The sequence below is a fragment of the Phlebotomus papatasi genome, chromosome 1 (assembly GCF_024763615.1).
Source record: "Phlebotomus papatasi isolate M1 chromosome 1, Ppap_2.1, whole genome shotgun sequence".
NCBI lineage: Eukaryota > Metazoa > Arthropoda > Insecta > Diptera > Psychodidae > Phlebotomus > Phlebotomus papatasi.
Genome location: NC_077222.1, coordinates 55,686,344 through 55,705,197, shown reverse-complemented (window position 1 = coordinate 55,705,197; position 18,854 = coordinate 55,686,344). Strand labels below are relative to the sequence as shown.

Genomic DNA, 18,854 nt, shown 5'->3' with positions numbered 1-18,854 from the left:
GGTGAAAATAATTGTTTCAACAGGTGGTGTCAAAGGGGGATGAGATTAGTAGTGCTAAGAATGATAGAGCTGAGATTCTCTGGGGTTGTAGGGGCGACTTCCAAGTTCCGGAGAGCATCAGTCAGTTAAACGAAAAACTATACAATTTAAATCATTTTCTAAACTTGAACAAAGACATAAATGCAATGAAAAGGGATAACTTTGTTAGGGATGACATGAAGAAGAAACAATCATTGAAAGAACAGTGGCTCTCAAATGTGCCAGTTGCAGAAGATACAAGTGATCATTTTGCTCGTTATCGATCAAATTCACGCGATAGTTCACTTAGTAAATCAAGTAGTGTTTTAGCATCTAATGTTGCCAATGAATTTGGGAGTGCGCTGGAAATTCGGGAAACTGATGAAATTTCGGGTGATGAGATTTTTAAAGATTGTACACCAGAGGAGGAAATTCAGTTGGATAATTTGGCATTGGGTGAGGCAAAGGCTGAAATTGAAAAGGCTAGAACATCGGATGATTTGTTGACTTTTGAAGAGGAAGAAGCTCTACTGAAGGAAATGAGTCAGAATAAGTTGAAACTCTTGAAAACACTTAGAGATATTGATTCAAAAAATTTCAAAGATACCTTATCAGCTATCACATGTCAAACATCGATGCCAAAAGTATCTGCTCAGAGTTCTGTTGACTTGAGTAAATATTTTCCAGAGAACAAGAAAACCACTTCACAGTCACAGAATGTAAATAAGAATCAGAAGGAATTGAAAGATGTCGATTTATCAAAGTATTTTGCACAAAATAATCCAAGTACCTCAAAAGGTGCTTCATCAATGTTACCAATATCAAATCCTACTGATCAGTTGGGCACAAATAAAACTCAGTTGGAGGTAAACAAATCCCAAAATAGCGAAAAGAAGCCTTCAGATAATCAATTGGGCCAAACAGATGATGCTCTGTGTGAGAGTGATTTTAATATGTTTGATCAATTGCTCGATGGTGCAATTGATTTGAAGATGTTTATGGCTCATATTGAACGAATTGAGCCACAAAAGGGAAAAATTACTCAATGTAAAGCACCTCAAAAAATTCAAAATTCCACTGAAAGAACGTCCAAAATGACCAAGAAACAAGAAGATGACAATATTTCCGTGACTTTTGAAGATATCTTTGATTTTGATAATGATAATACCGATATTGATATGCTATTGAGTGATCGTGAACTTGATCAAAATGATGATATTGATGGGAAAATATTTGATGAGATTTTATACACGGTGCCAGGTGAGAAGGTGAATGTCAATGTGATGAGAAAGAAACGCATTAAGAAATCAAGTTTCAGAGATCGCGCCATCAATAGTGCCCAAGGCAATAATAGGGGTATTGAGACAAAACTTTTACCGCCAAAACCGAAAGTTATTAGAGAAACACCAAGAGTGCCAAATAAGAAAGTCAAGAGTGCACCAAAGAAGGAAGAAATTGCAAGTGGTTTGGGTAATAAAGGTGCTACAAAAAATTCTACGGCAAAAAAAGTGGTAAATAAAAATGAAAAAGAAATTCCTAACAAGACTGTGGAGAAGACAGCTAAAGTTGTGGCTAAAGATAGTGTAAATCCAAATGCTAAAATAGAAATTACCAAAATGCCGGATAAACCTGTACAAATCCACGTTAAAATGACGGAGAAAAAAGAAAATCCCCCAAAAGATAAGATCAATTATGTGGCTGATCCCAAAATGAGCAAATACTTTTTCAATGACATCTCTATTGTTGAGGATATACCTGAAATTTCAAACAAAACACCCACAAAAATCACAACTCCATTGGCTGATTTCGATGAGAGTAAAATTTTGGCAGAATTTGAGGAGATTTTACAAGATATTGCCCTTGAGGAAGTTGAAGAAATGCCTCAGTATAGAGTTGAAAATATTAAAATTATAGATCATGTTCAGGAGATTTGTGATAAAATTGATAAAATTGAGATTGTTGATACTATATCACATTCTCTCGGTGATACACTTTCGCATGTGTTACAAGATCAAATTAAAAATAATAAAATTGATCTTGATCAATTTGATAAAGAAGAGATCGACAAAAATGATGTCACTGCGAGATCAAGGGAAAGATCTCAAGGAAAATTGTCTGACATTGTTGATAATCTATCACTGTCTCGTGAAAGTCAAGGTATTCTTTCACAAGTTTTACAAGAACAAATTAAAAACCACAATATTGATCTTGATCGATTTATAGAAGAGACAGATGAAAAATTAAGTGGAAAGAATAAAGTTGTGGAAAGAGAGAAACAGAGATCACGGGAAAGATCTGAAGGAAAGGTGCTAATGACATGTGATAAGATAAATCAAAATGAAATTGGTAGCCAGACTATTCCTTGTGTATCGCAAGGGAAAATTGAGAAACTTGGGAATGATGTTTGTCACCAGAATCAGTCCACTATTAACGATCTTAAGAGTGAAGAAAACAAACAGCAGTTATTGGAAAGATCGCAAGGAATAATGTCGATCACAAGTGATAAGAGAAATCCAAAAGCAATTGATGATCAACCTACACCTTTGCAAATTTTGCAAGATAAAGTTGAGATCCGCGAAAAGGCTATGGATTCCACTCTTGAATCTATCTCCGAAAATGTTGAGAAGATCAGTGAAAGAAAAGAGCGATCTCAAGGACAGGGATCTATATTAACAGATAAGATCAGTCCAATTAAGATTGATGACCTAACTTCAATTTCGCATGTTGTACAAGATCAAGCTATTAAAGATCATACAAATAAAGCTGCAGATCAGCCGCTAAAACCGATTTCTGATACTGGAAAAATACGTGAAAAGAAACAACGATCACGAGACAGATCCCAAGGAAAAGTGTCGATCACAAGTACTAAAACTAATCCAAAAGAAATTGATGATAATACACCCGAGTCTGTCTCTGAAGGAAAATATGTTAAAGAGATCACTGAAAGGAAACAACGTTCAAGTGATAAGATCAGTCCAATTGAGATTGATGATCGAACTGCAGTTTCAAAAGTTTTGCAAATTAAAGCTGTTGAGGATCATAAAAATGATCCTACAGAGAAACAGCTGAAATCGATACCTGAAGATATTAGGACAAGTCGTGAGAGAAAACTGCGATCACGAGATAGATCTCAAGGAAAAGTGGCGATCATAAGTGATAAAGTAAATCCGAAAGAAATTGATGATAATAAACCCGAGTCTGTCTCTGGAAAATATGTTAAAGAGATCACTGAAAGGAAACAACGATCTCAGGAAAGATCGCAAGGACAAAGATCTATCTCAAGTGATAAGGTCAGTCCAATTGAGATTGATGATCGAACTGCAGTTTCACAAGTTTCGCAAATTAAAGCTGTTGAGGATCATAAGAAACTGCGATCACGAGATAGATCCCAAGGAAAGATGTCAATCACAAGTGACAAAGTAAATCCAAAAGAAATTGATAATACTAAATCCGAATTTATCTCTGAAGATGCTAAAAAGATCAACGAAAGAAAAGAACGATCACGGGAAAGATCTCAAGGATTGGGATCTGTCTCAACTGATAAGATTAGCCCAGTTAAAATTCATGATCTATCTCCAGTTTCGCATGTTTTACAAGATAAAACTGTTAAGGATCTTATAATTGAAACTGGAGATCACCCGCCAAAAAGTAGTGAAAGGAAACAGCGATCGCGAGATAGATCCCAAGGAAAGGTGTCGATTACAAGTAATAAAGTTAATCCAAAAGAAATTGATAATAATAAACCCGAATTTATCTCTGAAGATACTAAAAAGATTAATGAAAAGAAAGAACGATGTTCGGAAAGATCTGAAGGACAGGGATCAAGCTTATTTGATACGATTGATGATCAATGTCCGCTTTCGCATGTTTTGCAAGAAAAACTCGAAGTATCTGGCAATGTAAATGAGCAGCCTAGAGCAATCTCTGGTGATATTGAGAAGAGTCATGCTAGGAAGCAGAGATCACGGGAAAGATCTCGAGGAAACGCATCGAGCACAAGTGCTAATATTAATCCAAAAGATACCGATGATCGACGACCACTTTCCCATGTCTTACAAGATCAAGTTGTGCATCCCAAAAAACTCATGGATTTCAATCCAGAATCAACTTCTGAAAGTGTTGAGAAGAGCTATGAAAAGAAACAACAATCACAGGAAAGATCACAAGAAAAGGTGTCAGTGTCGAGTGATAAGATAAATCAAAATGAAAGTGATATTCAACAAACACTTTCGCACGTTTTGCGAGATAAACCAAAAGAAGACAGCAGTGATATCAATCAACAACTTAAATCCATCTCTGATCATAAGATTGTAAGTGATGAAGAGAAACAGCGATTGAAAGAGAGATCGCAAGGAAAGGTGTCAAGTCAAGTAGATAAAATAAATCCAGTTGAGATTGCTGATCACGTCTCGCACTCTCATGCTAAAAGCATTGCACTTTCGCAATCTGCAGAAGCATTTAATAGTGATAAAGTGATCACTGAAGATTGCGCTAAAGAGATTGCAGATGTGAGGTCAGTGAAGAGTGAAAATGTTGATTCTGGGCAAATTTCAATTGATCAGTCTAATTCTGATGTGAAATTCGAGAAGGATTTAGAAGTATTTGAAAAAAGGTCGCAGGCTGTGCATAGTGATCGTGATCAATCAAGTCGTAAAAATCGGTATGAAGTGATTGAAATTTCGAATGAGGATGATAAGTCTCTAGAGATAGATGCGACTAAGGATGATCAGACCTTAGCCCGATCCTCAGTTTCTCCAACAAAATTACCCAAACCAAGAGATCAACCATACATCAGAGACTATGACAATGATACTCACAAACTTTTGAGAAGAAGTCGTGATTTGCATAATAAGAAGCAAGAGTTTATGAATGATAGAATTACAGGAAATAATCCATATCTGAAGAGAATGAGAAACCGCGGCAATTTTGAGGAGAGGACTAATTTAACAGGGACTGATCGATATTACAACTACCCCTCTTCATCGATTCTATCAAGTCCTTCAACGCGATTGCCCACAATTTCCTACACAAGCAACTATTCAGTTCTCGATAGCATCAGGAGAACCCCCAAAGCGCCTCCACGCACTTACAGCAATAGAGATGCTTGCAGTATCTCGTAGTGATTGATTAGGTCTAAAATTAGATGCTAAAACAATGCATTTCTAAAAACAAAGAACAAAATTAATGCACAAATAAAGAGTACAACTGAAATCTATTGCCACTGAATATTTTAGAGTCTCCCACTGTTTGTCTATGTTTTTTTATTAACACTATAATAGTCCCCACCATTGAGTAAAAAAAATCCTTTTGTATATGAAATTCTTTGTAATAAATTGTGCCGTGAAGATGTCTTGTTTATGGTTCTACCCCGAAAAGAAAAGAAAAGAAAGAAATCAGAACATCAGTGGCAATAAAGACACCAATTTTCATCAAAATTATCTCTCAAAATACATTAGCACAAATTCCTACGTGAGAGCAAATTATGATAAAACAAAAACAAAAACATATTTATACAGAACAGAATTAATATTTTTTCTGCAACATCGTCCAAGGGTACGATTGAAAGAAGGTACATTTCTGTGTGGTCTTAAAAGTTTTTAATAATATTGTTGTGTATTGAATTCATTTGATATGCATAACAATAAACAAAATGTCACTTCACTATTAATTGCAATTTAACAAGAAAGCGCATATTTTCGCTTATTATTTATTCAAAAAAAAAAAAAAAAAACAAGAAAGCAAAATGCAATTGTTGTATGTTTTCTCTTTTGTTCTATCTTCTTCGGATCGTACCCGAAGCTCTAACAATTTTGGCATTAGTTTTACTTGGCAATTCTAATTTTGTATTTTTTTTTTTAATTTTGCATGAGATATGGTTGATAAGTAATTGATCTTAGGAATATTGCCCCATAAGAAATATTGTCTGGTAGCTACATCTTCAACTTTTTTTTCTATAAAGAAATACTATGGCGACCTATGACCAATTCACCCTATTTCTTAATTTTTTTTGGCGATGTATTCGAGGAATATACCGCGCCTTAAAAATAGGCCACACCCCTTTTTGATTATTATGTAAGAAATATTTATTTGTATGCACTATTTTACGCTCGAACTCAAAAAGATAGCAGTGTTAGATTAAAAGTCCTGGTTACACTTGCACTAGCTTCTTTATTGTTGTTACTCCGTTGAAGTACAAAGCGACACTGACTCATTGACTCGATAATCATTAATATGATATACAATAATTATGCTTATTAACTCTTTCGCGTCCCACTTTTATTCAGCAGATGAATTCATGTAAAATTGAGTTTTTCCTAATGCTTTATGATCAAATATAATAGTTCTGAGAGAAAAAAAATTTTCCATTGCGTGAAAACCCGGAAAAACCCCGGGTCATATATGACCCTGTGGTCCTCAAGGGAAGTGTATTTACCATTTTAAAAATCTATATCACGGGCTTTCTGAGAGTTTTTTTTGCTTGAAGTTGTTAATTTGGCCAAAACCATGGCAAACTGGATTGCTTTGGTGAACACTGTACTCCTGGTGTTCAAGGAATCTTCGTGGTAATCCCCTTGAACAGTCACTGTCACAATATTTTGAGTGGTATTTGGCAAAAATAAACTTATCCACATATTTATTCACACACAATACAATTGCACAATATGAGACGCTTGCAGAATACTCTAAAATATCGCAAAATATGTTATAATTCATCAGATATAAGATTAAATGTCCAGGAGCAAATGTCCCACCTGCATTTCACAAAGAAAAACAATGTCCCAACTACATTGTATGGTGAAAAAATTTCAGATTTCCTGCGACTCGTCCACTGTGGCGTAGGATTTTTCCACTCTTTTCTCCGACAAGTAAAATCTCAGTTTTTTTAATCAGTGAACAATACTTTATTAATAAATTTTTTTTTTGAATATTTCAAGTATTTTTTCAAACTTTTGAAGAAAAGACAAAGTATAAAAATAAAAATATTAATTTTGAAGATTTCATTTGAGTTTCATATGGTACTCTTTGAAGCAGTTGCGGGTGGTGGTAAGACATAGGTAAACTTCACATGCCTCACACTTGCAATCAGTTTTCACCTCTTTTTTCCCATTTCTAAAGCAAAAAATACATCTACGCCTCTCATCGCTTCTCACAACAAAATGTGTAAGTCCTTGCGATGGCAGAAGTGGCGTCTTTCGGACTGGAGTTGCACGCAATCTGCCAGCAGAGTAGGCGACCAGAGATCTTGTCACAATTTGTTTAAATTGAAGGAAAGTTAATTTGTTTTCATCGAATCTCTCCTCTACCAACTGATTGTAAATGATACATGCATTGTGCAGTCCAATTTCAAATAGGTCCCAAAAGACTTTTGTGTAATATTTCATGGTAGTCTTTCTATCATTTTCGTAGTAGCTTTTCATCTGATCCATGACATCAACACCATTCATATTTTGGTTATATATGGAGATCATCGTAGGGCAATTGATATCCAGTTTTTCTGCACTGCCGGTTTGTCGGCGCTTTACATCATTTGTTTGTAATGGTGATAGAAAATTGGAGAGCAGAAGAACCGATTTTTTGTCCATCCATTTCACACAGACAATCTGTCCACTACAGCGCCAGTCAAAATCTCCTCTCTTCATTTGCTTATCATCCAACAAATCACTCGGCAAGTTTTTCCTATGCTTCTGAACTGTGCCGCAAGAAAAAATTCCTTTTTCAAGCAAAAGCATTTGCAAACGGATAGAATTGAAGAAATTATCAAAATAGACTTCACAGCCTATGTGCTGAATTTTTTCAGTGAATTGAAGGACTACACTTTCGCCCAAACCGAAATCTGGTGACGATTTCTTTCCCACATATATGTCACATTCGTAGAGAAAGCCAGTTAAAGAATCACAGCGGCACCACAACTTGAACCCCCATTTTATGGGTTTGTCTTTCATATACTGCTTCATCTTACTTCGCCCTTTGAACTTTATCATATGTTCGTCAATCGCCTGGGTTCTGCTAGGTTCTCTGGCTTTTTGAAATGCAGAATTGAAATGATCTATGATTGGCCTCACCTTATAGGCTCGGTCGTTCCGATCCGCTGTTTCATTGTCAACAAAATGTAACGCTGCTCTAATTTCTTCATATCTTCTCCTAGTCATAGCGTTTGCAACGAAAGGAACATTCATGTCTGGGTCTGTCGACCAGTAATCGCGTTGCTTTGGCAAATGGTGGTATCCCATGAGAAAATTAATTCCAATAAATGTACGGAATTCGTCATCTGTCATGCAAAATGATATTCCTTTCTGGCGCATATATAGTTCACTTTGATCTCGTACAAGAATTGACAGTTCCATGAAGCAGACGGTCTCCAGGAAAACTTGAAATGGAGACAGATTATCGTTCTCAATGTTAAGCTTGACATCGCTATATGGAAACTCCACAATTTCACGTGAATCTGGGTGATAATTTCTGTCCCAACTGACCTTAGCGTCTACCTTCTTGCTTTGATCTTTCGATCCAGATATCTTCGGTCCACCAGTGACCTTCCTTTTGCGCGAAGTACTAGCTGCATTCCTATTCGGCAGAGGAATCAGCGCAGCCTCTTCCGGAACTTCATCTCCTTGTTCGACGCAACAATCAATATCATTCAAACTCTCTTGGTCTTCAATAATTCTAAGAAGTAATTCGTCATCACTTTCGTCCAAATAAAAGATCTCAACTTCTTCATAGTCTTCCTCATGATGATCTTGACAAAAAAGATCCTCTAACGCAAGAGCTGACATCCTGTAATGAAAACTTTTCAATTAGGAGAAAGAATATACAATTCATAGCAATTACCTTTTCCCACTGAGACAATAACAAATGTTCACTGAAATTTATCAAGATTCACTTGAGATTGCGCACTAAATAATAAAGTAAACATAAAATTTTCATCTCATGAAAAATCACGTGAAGTCAAAGTGAAAATTGTAAATTTTTGTTATAGGGTTGGCACAAAAACACTTTTATAATCTTTTACCCTTGGGGACACCAGGGTCATATATGACCCGGAATATTCTACGCGCGTTTCTGGAAAATTGAGAGTAGTTTATTATATCAAAATATGCAATATACAACATTTGGATATTCTATTTTGTGTTTTTGAAGAACTTTTTGCTGAAAAAAATAAATGAATATGAAAAATTTTGAAAAAGAAAAGTCATTTCACGAAGTTCGAAATTAGTGATTTTTGATCTCAAATATTTTCTTTTCCTGAATATCTAGAGTCTTGAGAAAATTAGCCAAGAATCTTACATCCTTCTATTATGATATCGTGCACAAACAGATAGATTTCAATTAAAGTAAATAGTAAAAAAAAAAAATTTTTTCGCCGGGTCACATATGACCCTAATGACGCGAAAGAGTTAAACAATATAGGCGATTCGCCACATTCCTCCCCCCTTAATTAAACAGTGGTATTTTTCTTAATTTTAAAGTTCTTACAGCTATTCCAATATTTATAAAGAATAAAAAGTAATACCCCAATGATAATAGTTATATAAATAATATAATGATATACATGGTGTTTTGTCATTTGATCACTATATTCTAAACCTTCCGCGATATGGACTTTTTCAAAAAGGTCTTTTAATTCCTTCCTACTGCTCAACAAAATATCCTTTTTTGATTCAGTTTTAATGTTCGAAATATTTAAGCTTCTGAAATTACTCATGAATACTTCTACTTTCCGAGATAAATTAGAATAAACTGACAATCCAGAATATAGTGACAAATGATCATTGTTTAGTTTACATTCAGTGTTAAATTTTAAAACACCACGTTTATTAATGTTTTCTTCAAATTGTTTATTTAAACAATTGATTATGATTTTTCTTGGAACTTTTTGGACATATACAAATGTTGCGTTATCGATTTCAATCCAAATGTTTTCTGAAAGATCAATTTTCAATTTACGACAATGTGAAGTTTCATCTTGTAAAATGATTTCGCTTTCACAAGTGTGCCTTCCCACCTTATATAGAATTCTGGAAGAACACATATGTAAAGTTTCAATAATATTACATTTTGATAAATCATTTTCAGTTAATGCAAGATAATTGTCTCTACTTTTATCAATAGCAACAGCTGGAAAATCGATATGGATCAGTTCATATCCCTCCCCATTTAAGAAAGGAATAGGCGAAATTTGGAATAAAGTAAATTCATTATTGACACACAAGGGAATTTTGATCACTCCAACTAATTTGGCATTTAGAGAATAGAAGGAAAGGCTTGAGACTTCGTATAAGGATGCTACATCGTTATCAAACGGAATTACAACGTCTTTAGGCAATACAAGTGAAATAGATTTTATTTCATTTAAAAAATCATTAGGAGGTAGAAAGAACGGATGAACATGACCAAATGTTGCAGCATGTAATACCGCCAAAATTTGTTGTTGTTCATGTTCCAACTGTTGCATGTCCAACAATACAGTCTCTCCAAGATCGTACAGATCATTCATTATGTTTTGAAAATTAAATTGAGAATCTATTTTCTTCAAACTATCATGAACTTGGAGTACAGCAGTGTCTATAGCTTCTTCGGTTCTATTAAGTTCACTGAGCATGGATTTTACAATAGATAATTGCATATTTGTTTTTCTGATCAAAGTATTAGAATTATTTCGAAAATTTTCCATGACACTTTGTATTTCATCATAATCGTTTTGATTCATAGTTCCGAATAAAAATTTTGATACATCTCCAACAACATTTATAAGTCCTCTTTTATCTCTTCGAGGACGATGTAACTTCATGATTCCTTTTATCATCAGATTTGTATTATTCAGTTGTCTAATTCTTATATTCATTTTAATTTTACTGGATCTACAAGGCATGTCCTCTATTTTAAATTTTTTTGAATTTTTTAAAAATGGATTAATTTTCAGTGTTTCACATAAATCTTCGAATCTTTTAACATGTTCAGACATAATTGAAATACCATCACTTAAAGGTTGAGTATCGCACGCAACTATAACAGTCCATTTTGAGTGACTTATTAATAATTTCCCCAGGGAGTGCACGTGAAAGTTAACGTCCTTTGGCAGTGGCACGATTTCGTAAGGTCGCTCCGCATTTGTCAGAAGAAACAATGACAAGAAAATTGTCAAAACGAAAACAAACCCTGCAGAAAAGAAATTTCTATAAATTTTACTCCACAAATTTCCTCAATAAATTATTATGCACGGTTTTAAATTTCTTCCCGACTAAAATTCTAGTATTTAAAGGCGATAAGACATCAGTGACTATGTAGGGTCCTCTTCTTTTTGGCAAAAACTTTGATGATTCTCCTGGTTTAGATGGAGATTTGTTTAGCAAAAAGACCTTGTCTCCTATATCAAAACTTTCGGCGTTTATATTCTTATCATAGTGATTTTTTGAGTGGATTTTCTGCTCCTTTAGTTTCTGTAACGCAAGATTCTGAATTTTTTTGAGTTTCACTTTCAAGTCAAAAATGTAATCATTAAACGTGTACGCAGGTTCATCCTTGCGCGCTGTCATTGATGGGAATTCAAATTTTGTCCCAAAAATAAGTTCATGTGGAGAGAATCCATGTGCCGAGTGTACCGCTGAATTATAAGACGCAATAGCTCGAGGAATCCACAAATCCCATTCCGAAAGGCATTCCTGAACGAAACATCTCAGATAATCTCCGAGAGTTCTGTGAAATCGTTCAAGAGCCCCGTTAGTCTCGGGATGATACGGAGTAGATTGAATCTTCGTAATCTTAAGCATTTTACATACTTGTTTAAAAACTTCTGAGAGGAAGGGAGTTCCTTGGTCTGAGCATACAATAATTGGCGTCCCGAAAATACAGACAAAGTAATTCAAGAAAGCATTAGCGATGGTAGTAGCAGTTTGGTCCCCCATGGGAATGGCTACTAAATATTTAGTAAGATCGCATTGAATTGTAAGAATATACTTGTTGCCCATAGAAGACATCTGCAAAGGCCCTACTACATCTAAAGTCACCTTATAAAAAGGGGAAGTGGAATTTGTCGTTAATGCCATAGGCATTTTTGTTGCTTGGAAGATCTTGCTCTTCTGGCAAATCTCGCATCTACTTATATATCGACCAATAACTCTCCGCATATTTTTAAACCAAAACTTTTCTTTAATTCGCTGATAAGTAGATGTTACTCCGCGATGACCACCTAGAGCCGTGTCATGATGCTCCTTAATTACTTTTTCTATTTCTTCCAAATCAGTTAATCGTTCAATTTTATTTAGAAAAATTTCCAAAATAATGTCTGAATCGTTAAAAACGTAATTTATAATTTTCTTAATTAAACAAAATTCGTATTTCCCTTGACATAAATTTGCCTTGTCAAAAATTAGACTGTTAATATTGTGTCGTTCACAGTATTCCCTTAATATTTTGAAAAATTGAAAAATATTAAAGTACTGAACGTTGTTAATTAGAGGAATTTTCATTAAAATGAAAAATGTGTTTTGCGTTTGTAAACTGCTGATGGATTTTATAGGGGAGTTCTCAATAATATTTCGTATTTCTTTCGATTCGATGAAAGGATAATCCGAAGGATCGCTTGTTTCCGGAATCAAAAGAAATAGATTACCTTTAATATCGTTCGAAATACATTTATCCTCAACCTCAACAAAAACATCACTCAGTCCTGGATGATCATTCTCAATAAAGGATTTAAAATCCTCATCAAATGCCTCGTATTTCCCTTTTTGAATGAAAGGATTGGCCTTGGCCTGAGATCGAGTTACTGCGTTTACAGTTTGAGGAGTCGCTTGAGTGTTGGATATGCGACTTAAAGTATCAGCATTAGGGATAGTGCTGCCTGCTTTATACTTAATCTCAAATTCAAAATCAGACTCAAGTTTTATTCGCCAACGTAAAATACGGTGAGAGGGATCTTTAATACTAAAGATCCAAGTTAAGGGTTTGTGGTCCGTATAAATGGTAAACTTTCTCCCTACTAAATACTCTCTGAAATACTTACAAAAATAATAAATTGACAAAGCCTCCTTTTCTATGGTACCATAGTTAATTTCGGCTTTGTTGAGCGTCCGACTCCCGTAAGCAATCACGTGATCGCCTTGAGATAATACCGCTCCAATTGCGTATTTCGAAGCATCGGTAGTTAAAGAAAATTCCTTAGACAAATCTGGAAATTTAACCACGGGATATGTAGTCAATTTATTTTTTAATTCCTCGAATGAATTTTGACATTCGATTGTCCATTCGAAAGGCATGTTCTTTGCTGTAAGTCGTATTAGAGGATATGCTATTTTTGAAAAACTGGGTATAAAGCGTCTGTAATAAGACGCTAATCCCAAAAAGGATTTAACCTCTCGAACACATGTAGGTCTCGGAAATTCTGCAACAACCATTACTTTACTTTTATCGACGGATAACCCCTTTTCCGAAATACTGTATCCCAAATACACTATTTCGTTGCAAAAGAAATCGCATTTACTTGGTTTAATTTTTAATTTATAATTTTGCAATCTCTCAAACACTTTGGACAGTTTTGAAAAATGCGTTTCGAGGGTATCGGAAAACACGATAATATCATCGAGATATACATAACAAGAATCTCCTTTTAACCCGTCTAAAACACAATTCATCATACGAGAAAAGGCCGCGGGGGCGGATGAAATACCCTGAGGTAATCGAGTGAACTCGTAATGGCTTCCCGCAGCATTAAATGCAGTCGTGTGTCTACAGGAATCATTAAGAGGAACCTGATAATATCCTGATACGAGGTCCATTTTTGTAAAATATTTACAATTTCCCAAATGATTTAAAATATTATTGATATCCTCGAGTGGATGGGAGTCACGAACAGAGATTTCGTTCAATTTGCGGTAGTCAATTACAATTCTCCACTGCTTCTTACCTGACTCGTCAGGTTTCTTCGGAACAAGAAGCAGGGGTGAATTATATGGACTTGAGCTATGTTTAATAATTCCATTCTGCAACATCTCATCCAACTGTTTCTTAACTTCTTGTCTTAAATGAATGGGTATTTTATATGATCGTTCATTTACCGGGGCACTTCCAGGCTGAATAATTATCTTATGTTCTCCCACAGAGGCGCAAGATAAAAAATCACCTTTCAAGTAAAAAACGTCACTAAACTTCTGCAAAAAATCTTCAAAATGTTTTTGTTCTCTAGGAGCAAGCTCGCGTCCTATTTTTATGGAATCTAAAATTTGTTTATGTCGATCTTCCATTTTCAATTTGGAATTATGTTCGATCCTTATCTCATATACGTGATACTGTTCTATATCCAATGATTGAAATTTAAGACTGAAATCCTTCAAAGTCTTGTCAAAAGAATTAGTGTTCATAATAGGGATTCTTGCCTTGCATTCACGAGGTTGAACAATACAGCTAAAAACATTTACACCGCATTCCAATCCTTGTGTCATACATAACAATGGCTTATTTTCAGGAAGTGTGACCTGAACAAAAGTTTGTGTTTGTGCAGGCAAGAAACATTGACCTTGTATAGTGGTAATTTCCGTTATTGACTCTTTTTCTAGAGCAAGAGCACTAGGATTGAGAGCCTTGTCTTCAGAAGCAGCCGTGGAGGCTACATTATGGTAACGTTCGCAAGGAACAGTGAACGGCAAGAGCACGTTTATGGTATTGAACAGGACTTGCTTGTCTTTAATAAAAATTACTGCATCCATTTTATCTAAGAAATCTCGACCAAGAATCCCATCATATGGAAATTTTGAAGATTCTGGAAGGATTTGTGCAATTCCATCAGTCATCATTTTGTTAGGATCTACTCCCAATTTAAAAAACGTAGTCCCTAAGGTTTTCGATTCAGAATCAGTTATTCCAATTATTTTCAATGAATTTGTATTATTAATTTTAGTAGTGGAGGGCAAGATAGAAAATCTCAAAAATGTAAATGGGGAACCGGTGTCGCAAAGTAGCTTATACATTTTAATATGACCCTCAATGTCCAGATAAATATTGAGCAAATAAGACTGAATATAACCTTCGGGAATACTATTAAAGATTCCTATTGCTCGGTCGACAACTCGGCATCCATCTGAATTGCCGACCCGTCTTCGTTTCCCGAAAATTCTTCATCATCCTGTTCATTATCTATTACTGGATTTATACGAGATCTATCATGAAATTGTGTGGATTCAAATTGACCACCTCTTGGACGAAAAGTGGAATTAAGAGTTGTATTTTGTCTGGCGCTTGTACCTGAGAGTGAATTGTTTTGATTAGAAGAGCGATTTGGGTTAAAGATTGCATTTCTGTTGATTGTGCGATTATTTGAGCTACTTGAGTTTTGCAGTGTGACTCTGCGAGAATTATTTGAATTTGCTTGAGATGACGAGGCATTGTTTTGACCTAATTGTGGATTTTGTTTTTTATAATTCGTCGCGAAATTTATTGCGGATTGCAGAGATCGAAATTGTTTCGCTAACGTCAGGATTCTTGTTTCTTGATGACGAATGCCATTAGCAAAAACTGAAATCGCCAATTCAGTATGTGCGTCTTTGATTGACGTAGGTAAATTTCCGTTCAGCAATAATGCATGTACATGGTTCAATGTCTTTTGCGCTGATTCAACGCGACTGCCAAAGTCCACTAAACTTTCTTGATGTTTCGGTGAAAGTCTTTCAAGATTTTGAAAAGCGCCCGCCAAATTTATGTCTGGACCAAAGAGATTTAGAATTTCATTTTTGAACTCCTCATAACTGTTAAAAGTTGCGTCGCGAATTTGTTCATGTACACTATTACTGATTTTATATTTGATTGATCTAATGAACTCTGCATCACTATCCCCATCCCCGTAGTAATCTTCATAAATATTATCACATATATAGAAAAAATGTTGCACGTCTTTGGGCTCACCCTTAAGTTCTGGAATAGTTTTCCAAGCTTCCAGATAGGGAAGACGAAAATTTGTCTGTCTGGATTGAGATCCATCTTGGTTAGTGTTGTTTTGTGGATTAGAGTTTCCTGGCATCTCGGTTGATTCAGACGGATGTGTTGCTCGGATGCTGGAGAATGGAGATACAAGTTGATTATCGTCTGGTAATGCGTCTCTGAGACTCCAGTCCAGTGGATTTACTGAGTGTCGATCGTGTTGAGAAGCTGCTGGTGTTTGTATATCTGCAAATGTAAATCCAGGTGAAGATCTGGTTTGGTCCAGCAGTGTGTTACCAGGAGAGTTTGATTGAGATGAAGTAGAAGATGATCGTGAAGAGCAAGTTGTAATTTGTAGTTCCGGAACTGATCCAGACTGTTCAGCGATTAAGTTGTTTGAAGATTGTGAAAGCGGGGGGCTTCTTTGGGTTATAGTGCTCCTCTGGAACGGATTAGATGCAGCTTGGCTGGGCACGTGCCTATTGCGAAGATCAAAACTCCTTCGACTCATAAAACCACTTCTGACACCACTGTTAGATTAAAAGTCCTGGTTACACTTGCACTAGCTTCTTTATTGTTGTTACTCCGTTGAAGTACAAAGCGACACTGACTCATTGACTCGATAATCATTAATATGATATACAATAATTATGCTTATTAAACAATATAGGCGATTCGCCACAGCAGTTATATAATCCACTTTTTTTAATAATTCATTTTTTAAATTTTGTCAATCTTACGAGGAAAGACGGATAAAATCTGTGGTCTCAGTAGAGACAGCCTACACAAATGGGCGTGGCATAGTATGGACGTGCTATCACTCAATTTTCCCAAAGAAAGGTTCTATGATAAAATAAAGGTTCCTAAGCGTTCCATGCGGACTCCCAAGTGTTACTCAGTTAGATGGCTGCAACGTCAATTTAAGGGACCAGGCCTCTTGCACTAATCTACTTCAGTCCTGGCGACTCTCCGCCAGCTCCCTTTAGCACCGTAGAACCCACAGCTGTTTGAGGACACTGCCTACTACTTGCTTCCATCGTTTTCTAGGGCGTCCTCTCATCCTTGTTTCTTCAGGCTCACTGTTCAGTAGTTTTTTGTGCATGTTTTCAACTGGAATTTGCCGGATGGGCTAAATGTGTCCCAACCAGTTGATTTGACGTGTTCTGATGAAGTTCTAGCAAATGGTTCGTCCGGATACGACACTCTCCACTAACTTTTTCTGATTCCCTCACTGGGCCATTGATCCGTCTCAGAATTCGCCTCTCGAAGATCAATAGCGATATTGCTCGTCAATTAAGTGACAATGGGCCTGACTATGGTCGTACTAGTCCCCGGCGAGAGGCCTTCAAAGTTGAAGCCAATTTCCTACTTTCACATACAAATGCGTATGGGAATTTTTCTGCACTCGTGACCGTTACACGATATATGTCAAAATTGAAGTGAGCCTTATAAAGAGGGATAAATACTATGTACATATCTGTCTAAATGCGGTCTTGTTCTGAGAAATGTAAGCTGAGTTTCTGATCCATTTGTGAGTTGGCTTCAAAAAGCTCCATTAAAAAAACACTTCGCCGGGGGCTAGTGGTCGTATTATACATATATTATGATCTTCGATGATCGAGAAACGTTTCGAGAACGAAATATGGATGATAGAATAAACAAACACTTATCTGAGATATTTGAAGTTTTAGACGACCTCTAAGTTTCACGAACCAACCGTGAAGTTCTGGTGTTATCTTGCCACTGCGGGGCCTGTTGCCATGTACTTCATCTTTTGCTCGTTGACACTGAGAGTCCCATCCTTTCCGCAGCAGTGGTTAAGTTGACAAATATCTCCTTCACTGTTACCGCACTACGACCTATGACTCTCAAGAGTTGCATGTTTTTTTAAGGTTTTTCTCTTTGGTTCTTGTTAGGCATTTATGTATTCTCTGTATTCTCTATTCATTTTCAAGACATCCCCGTATCCAAGTATTTCTAGTAGATTTTTAAGCAAACAGTAGATACAGGTGACTTTGCTAACTTTCTGTTCGTAATAAATTATTATTATAATAATGGTGGCACAACGTTCCATAGAGGAAAAGGCCTTCCCGCAAGCGAAGTTTTTTGGATAGGGTAAGGGCTCACAATTTTGCCCAGTCTGCTTATAAGCATCGATGTTCCAAGTTTGAAGTGCGATATTTTCAATACTAATTGTCTTTTTTTGTTACTCTCTTTTCAGAAGGGTTGCTTAGAAACTTAGCAAGCCATTTTTCGTCTTATTTTTACTAAAATTAGTTTTAATACGTTTAAAAATGAATTGATATGTAGAGGTGAATTTGGCTCTTACTTTGGACAACTTGGTTATTAATTTGGACAACTTGGCTGTAAATTTGGACAGCTAATCCGCCTCAACAGGATGCCCATTGTTCTTCATTTCATGAACCAATCTTACCAAGTCCTCTTCCTGTTCATGTAAATGAAACGTAGAATGTCACAAGAAGCCCGGAAACTTTCCATATCATTCATTAAAGTGAGTTGACTTCGGTACTCAAAGTACGTGCGGATTCACTCATTCCCTGGCCTTTCCGGGAGCTTTTCAAGACATTTCTGACTACATCTCTTTCGTAGAGATAATGCTCCTTTGTTTCTCCAGGCATTTGTTCAGCCTAGTCATCACAAAAGCTAAAACTTCACGAAATTTCGTGAGAAAAACACTTGTCCAAAATAAGGAGTATCACCTCACTGGTGAACCTCTTTGAAAATTGCCCATTTTTCACACAAAAAATCTAATTCACAAGGCAAATCTCACTTCAGGTCAAATGTACAGTTTACCATTAACGTGAATCAACACAATATTCAATAATATCACTCAAAAAAAGTGAAGAAACATTGTTAGTACTTCACCACAGCTAAATAAGAAAGAAGTAAACACGAAGTTCTGTCCT

General features: G+C 35.9%; 1 protein-coding gene across 8 annotated transcripts in view; it reads left to right on the top strand.

Annotated features, from left to right (window-relative positions):
* LOC129807545 (F-actin-monooxygenase Mical) overlaps positions 1 to 18,854 on the top strand; it is a 64,956-nt gene that overhangs the window by 30,332 nt on the left and 15,770 nt on the right. For 2 of the 8 annotated variants that reach the window (XM_055856897.1, XM_055856904.1), the window contains one exon: positions 24 to 5,395. The exons of the other annotated variants lie outside the window; for them this stretch is intronic. In XM_055856897.1, coding sequence (XP_055712872.1) covers positions 24 to 5,138 — 5,115 coding nt within the window. In that variant the 3' untranslated portion in view covers positions 5,139 to 5,395. Of the gene's footprint in view, positions 1 to 23; positions 5,396 to 18,854 lie in introns of those variants that run through there. 8 annotated transcript variants of the gene reach the window in all.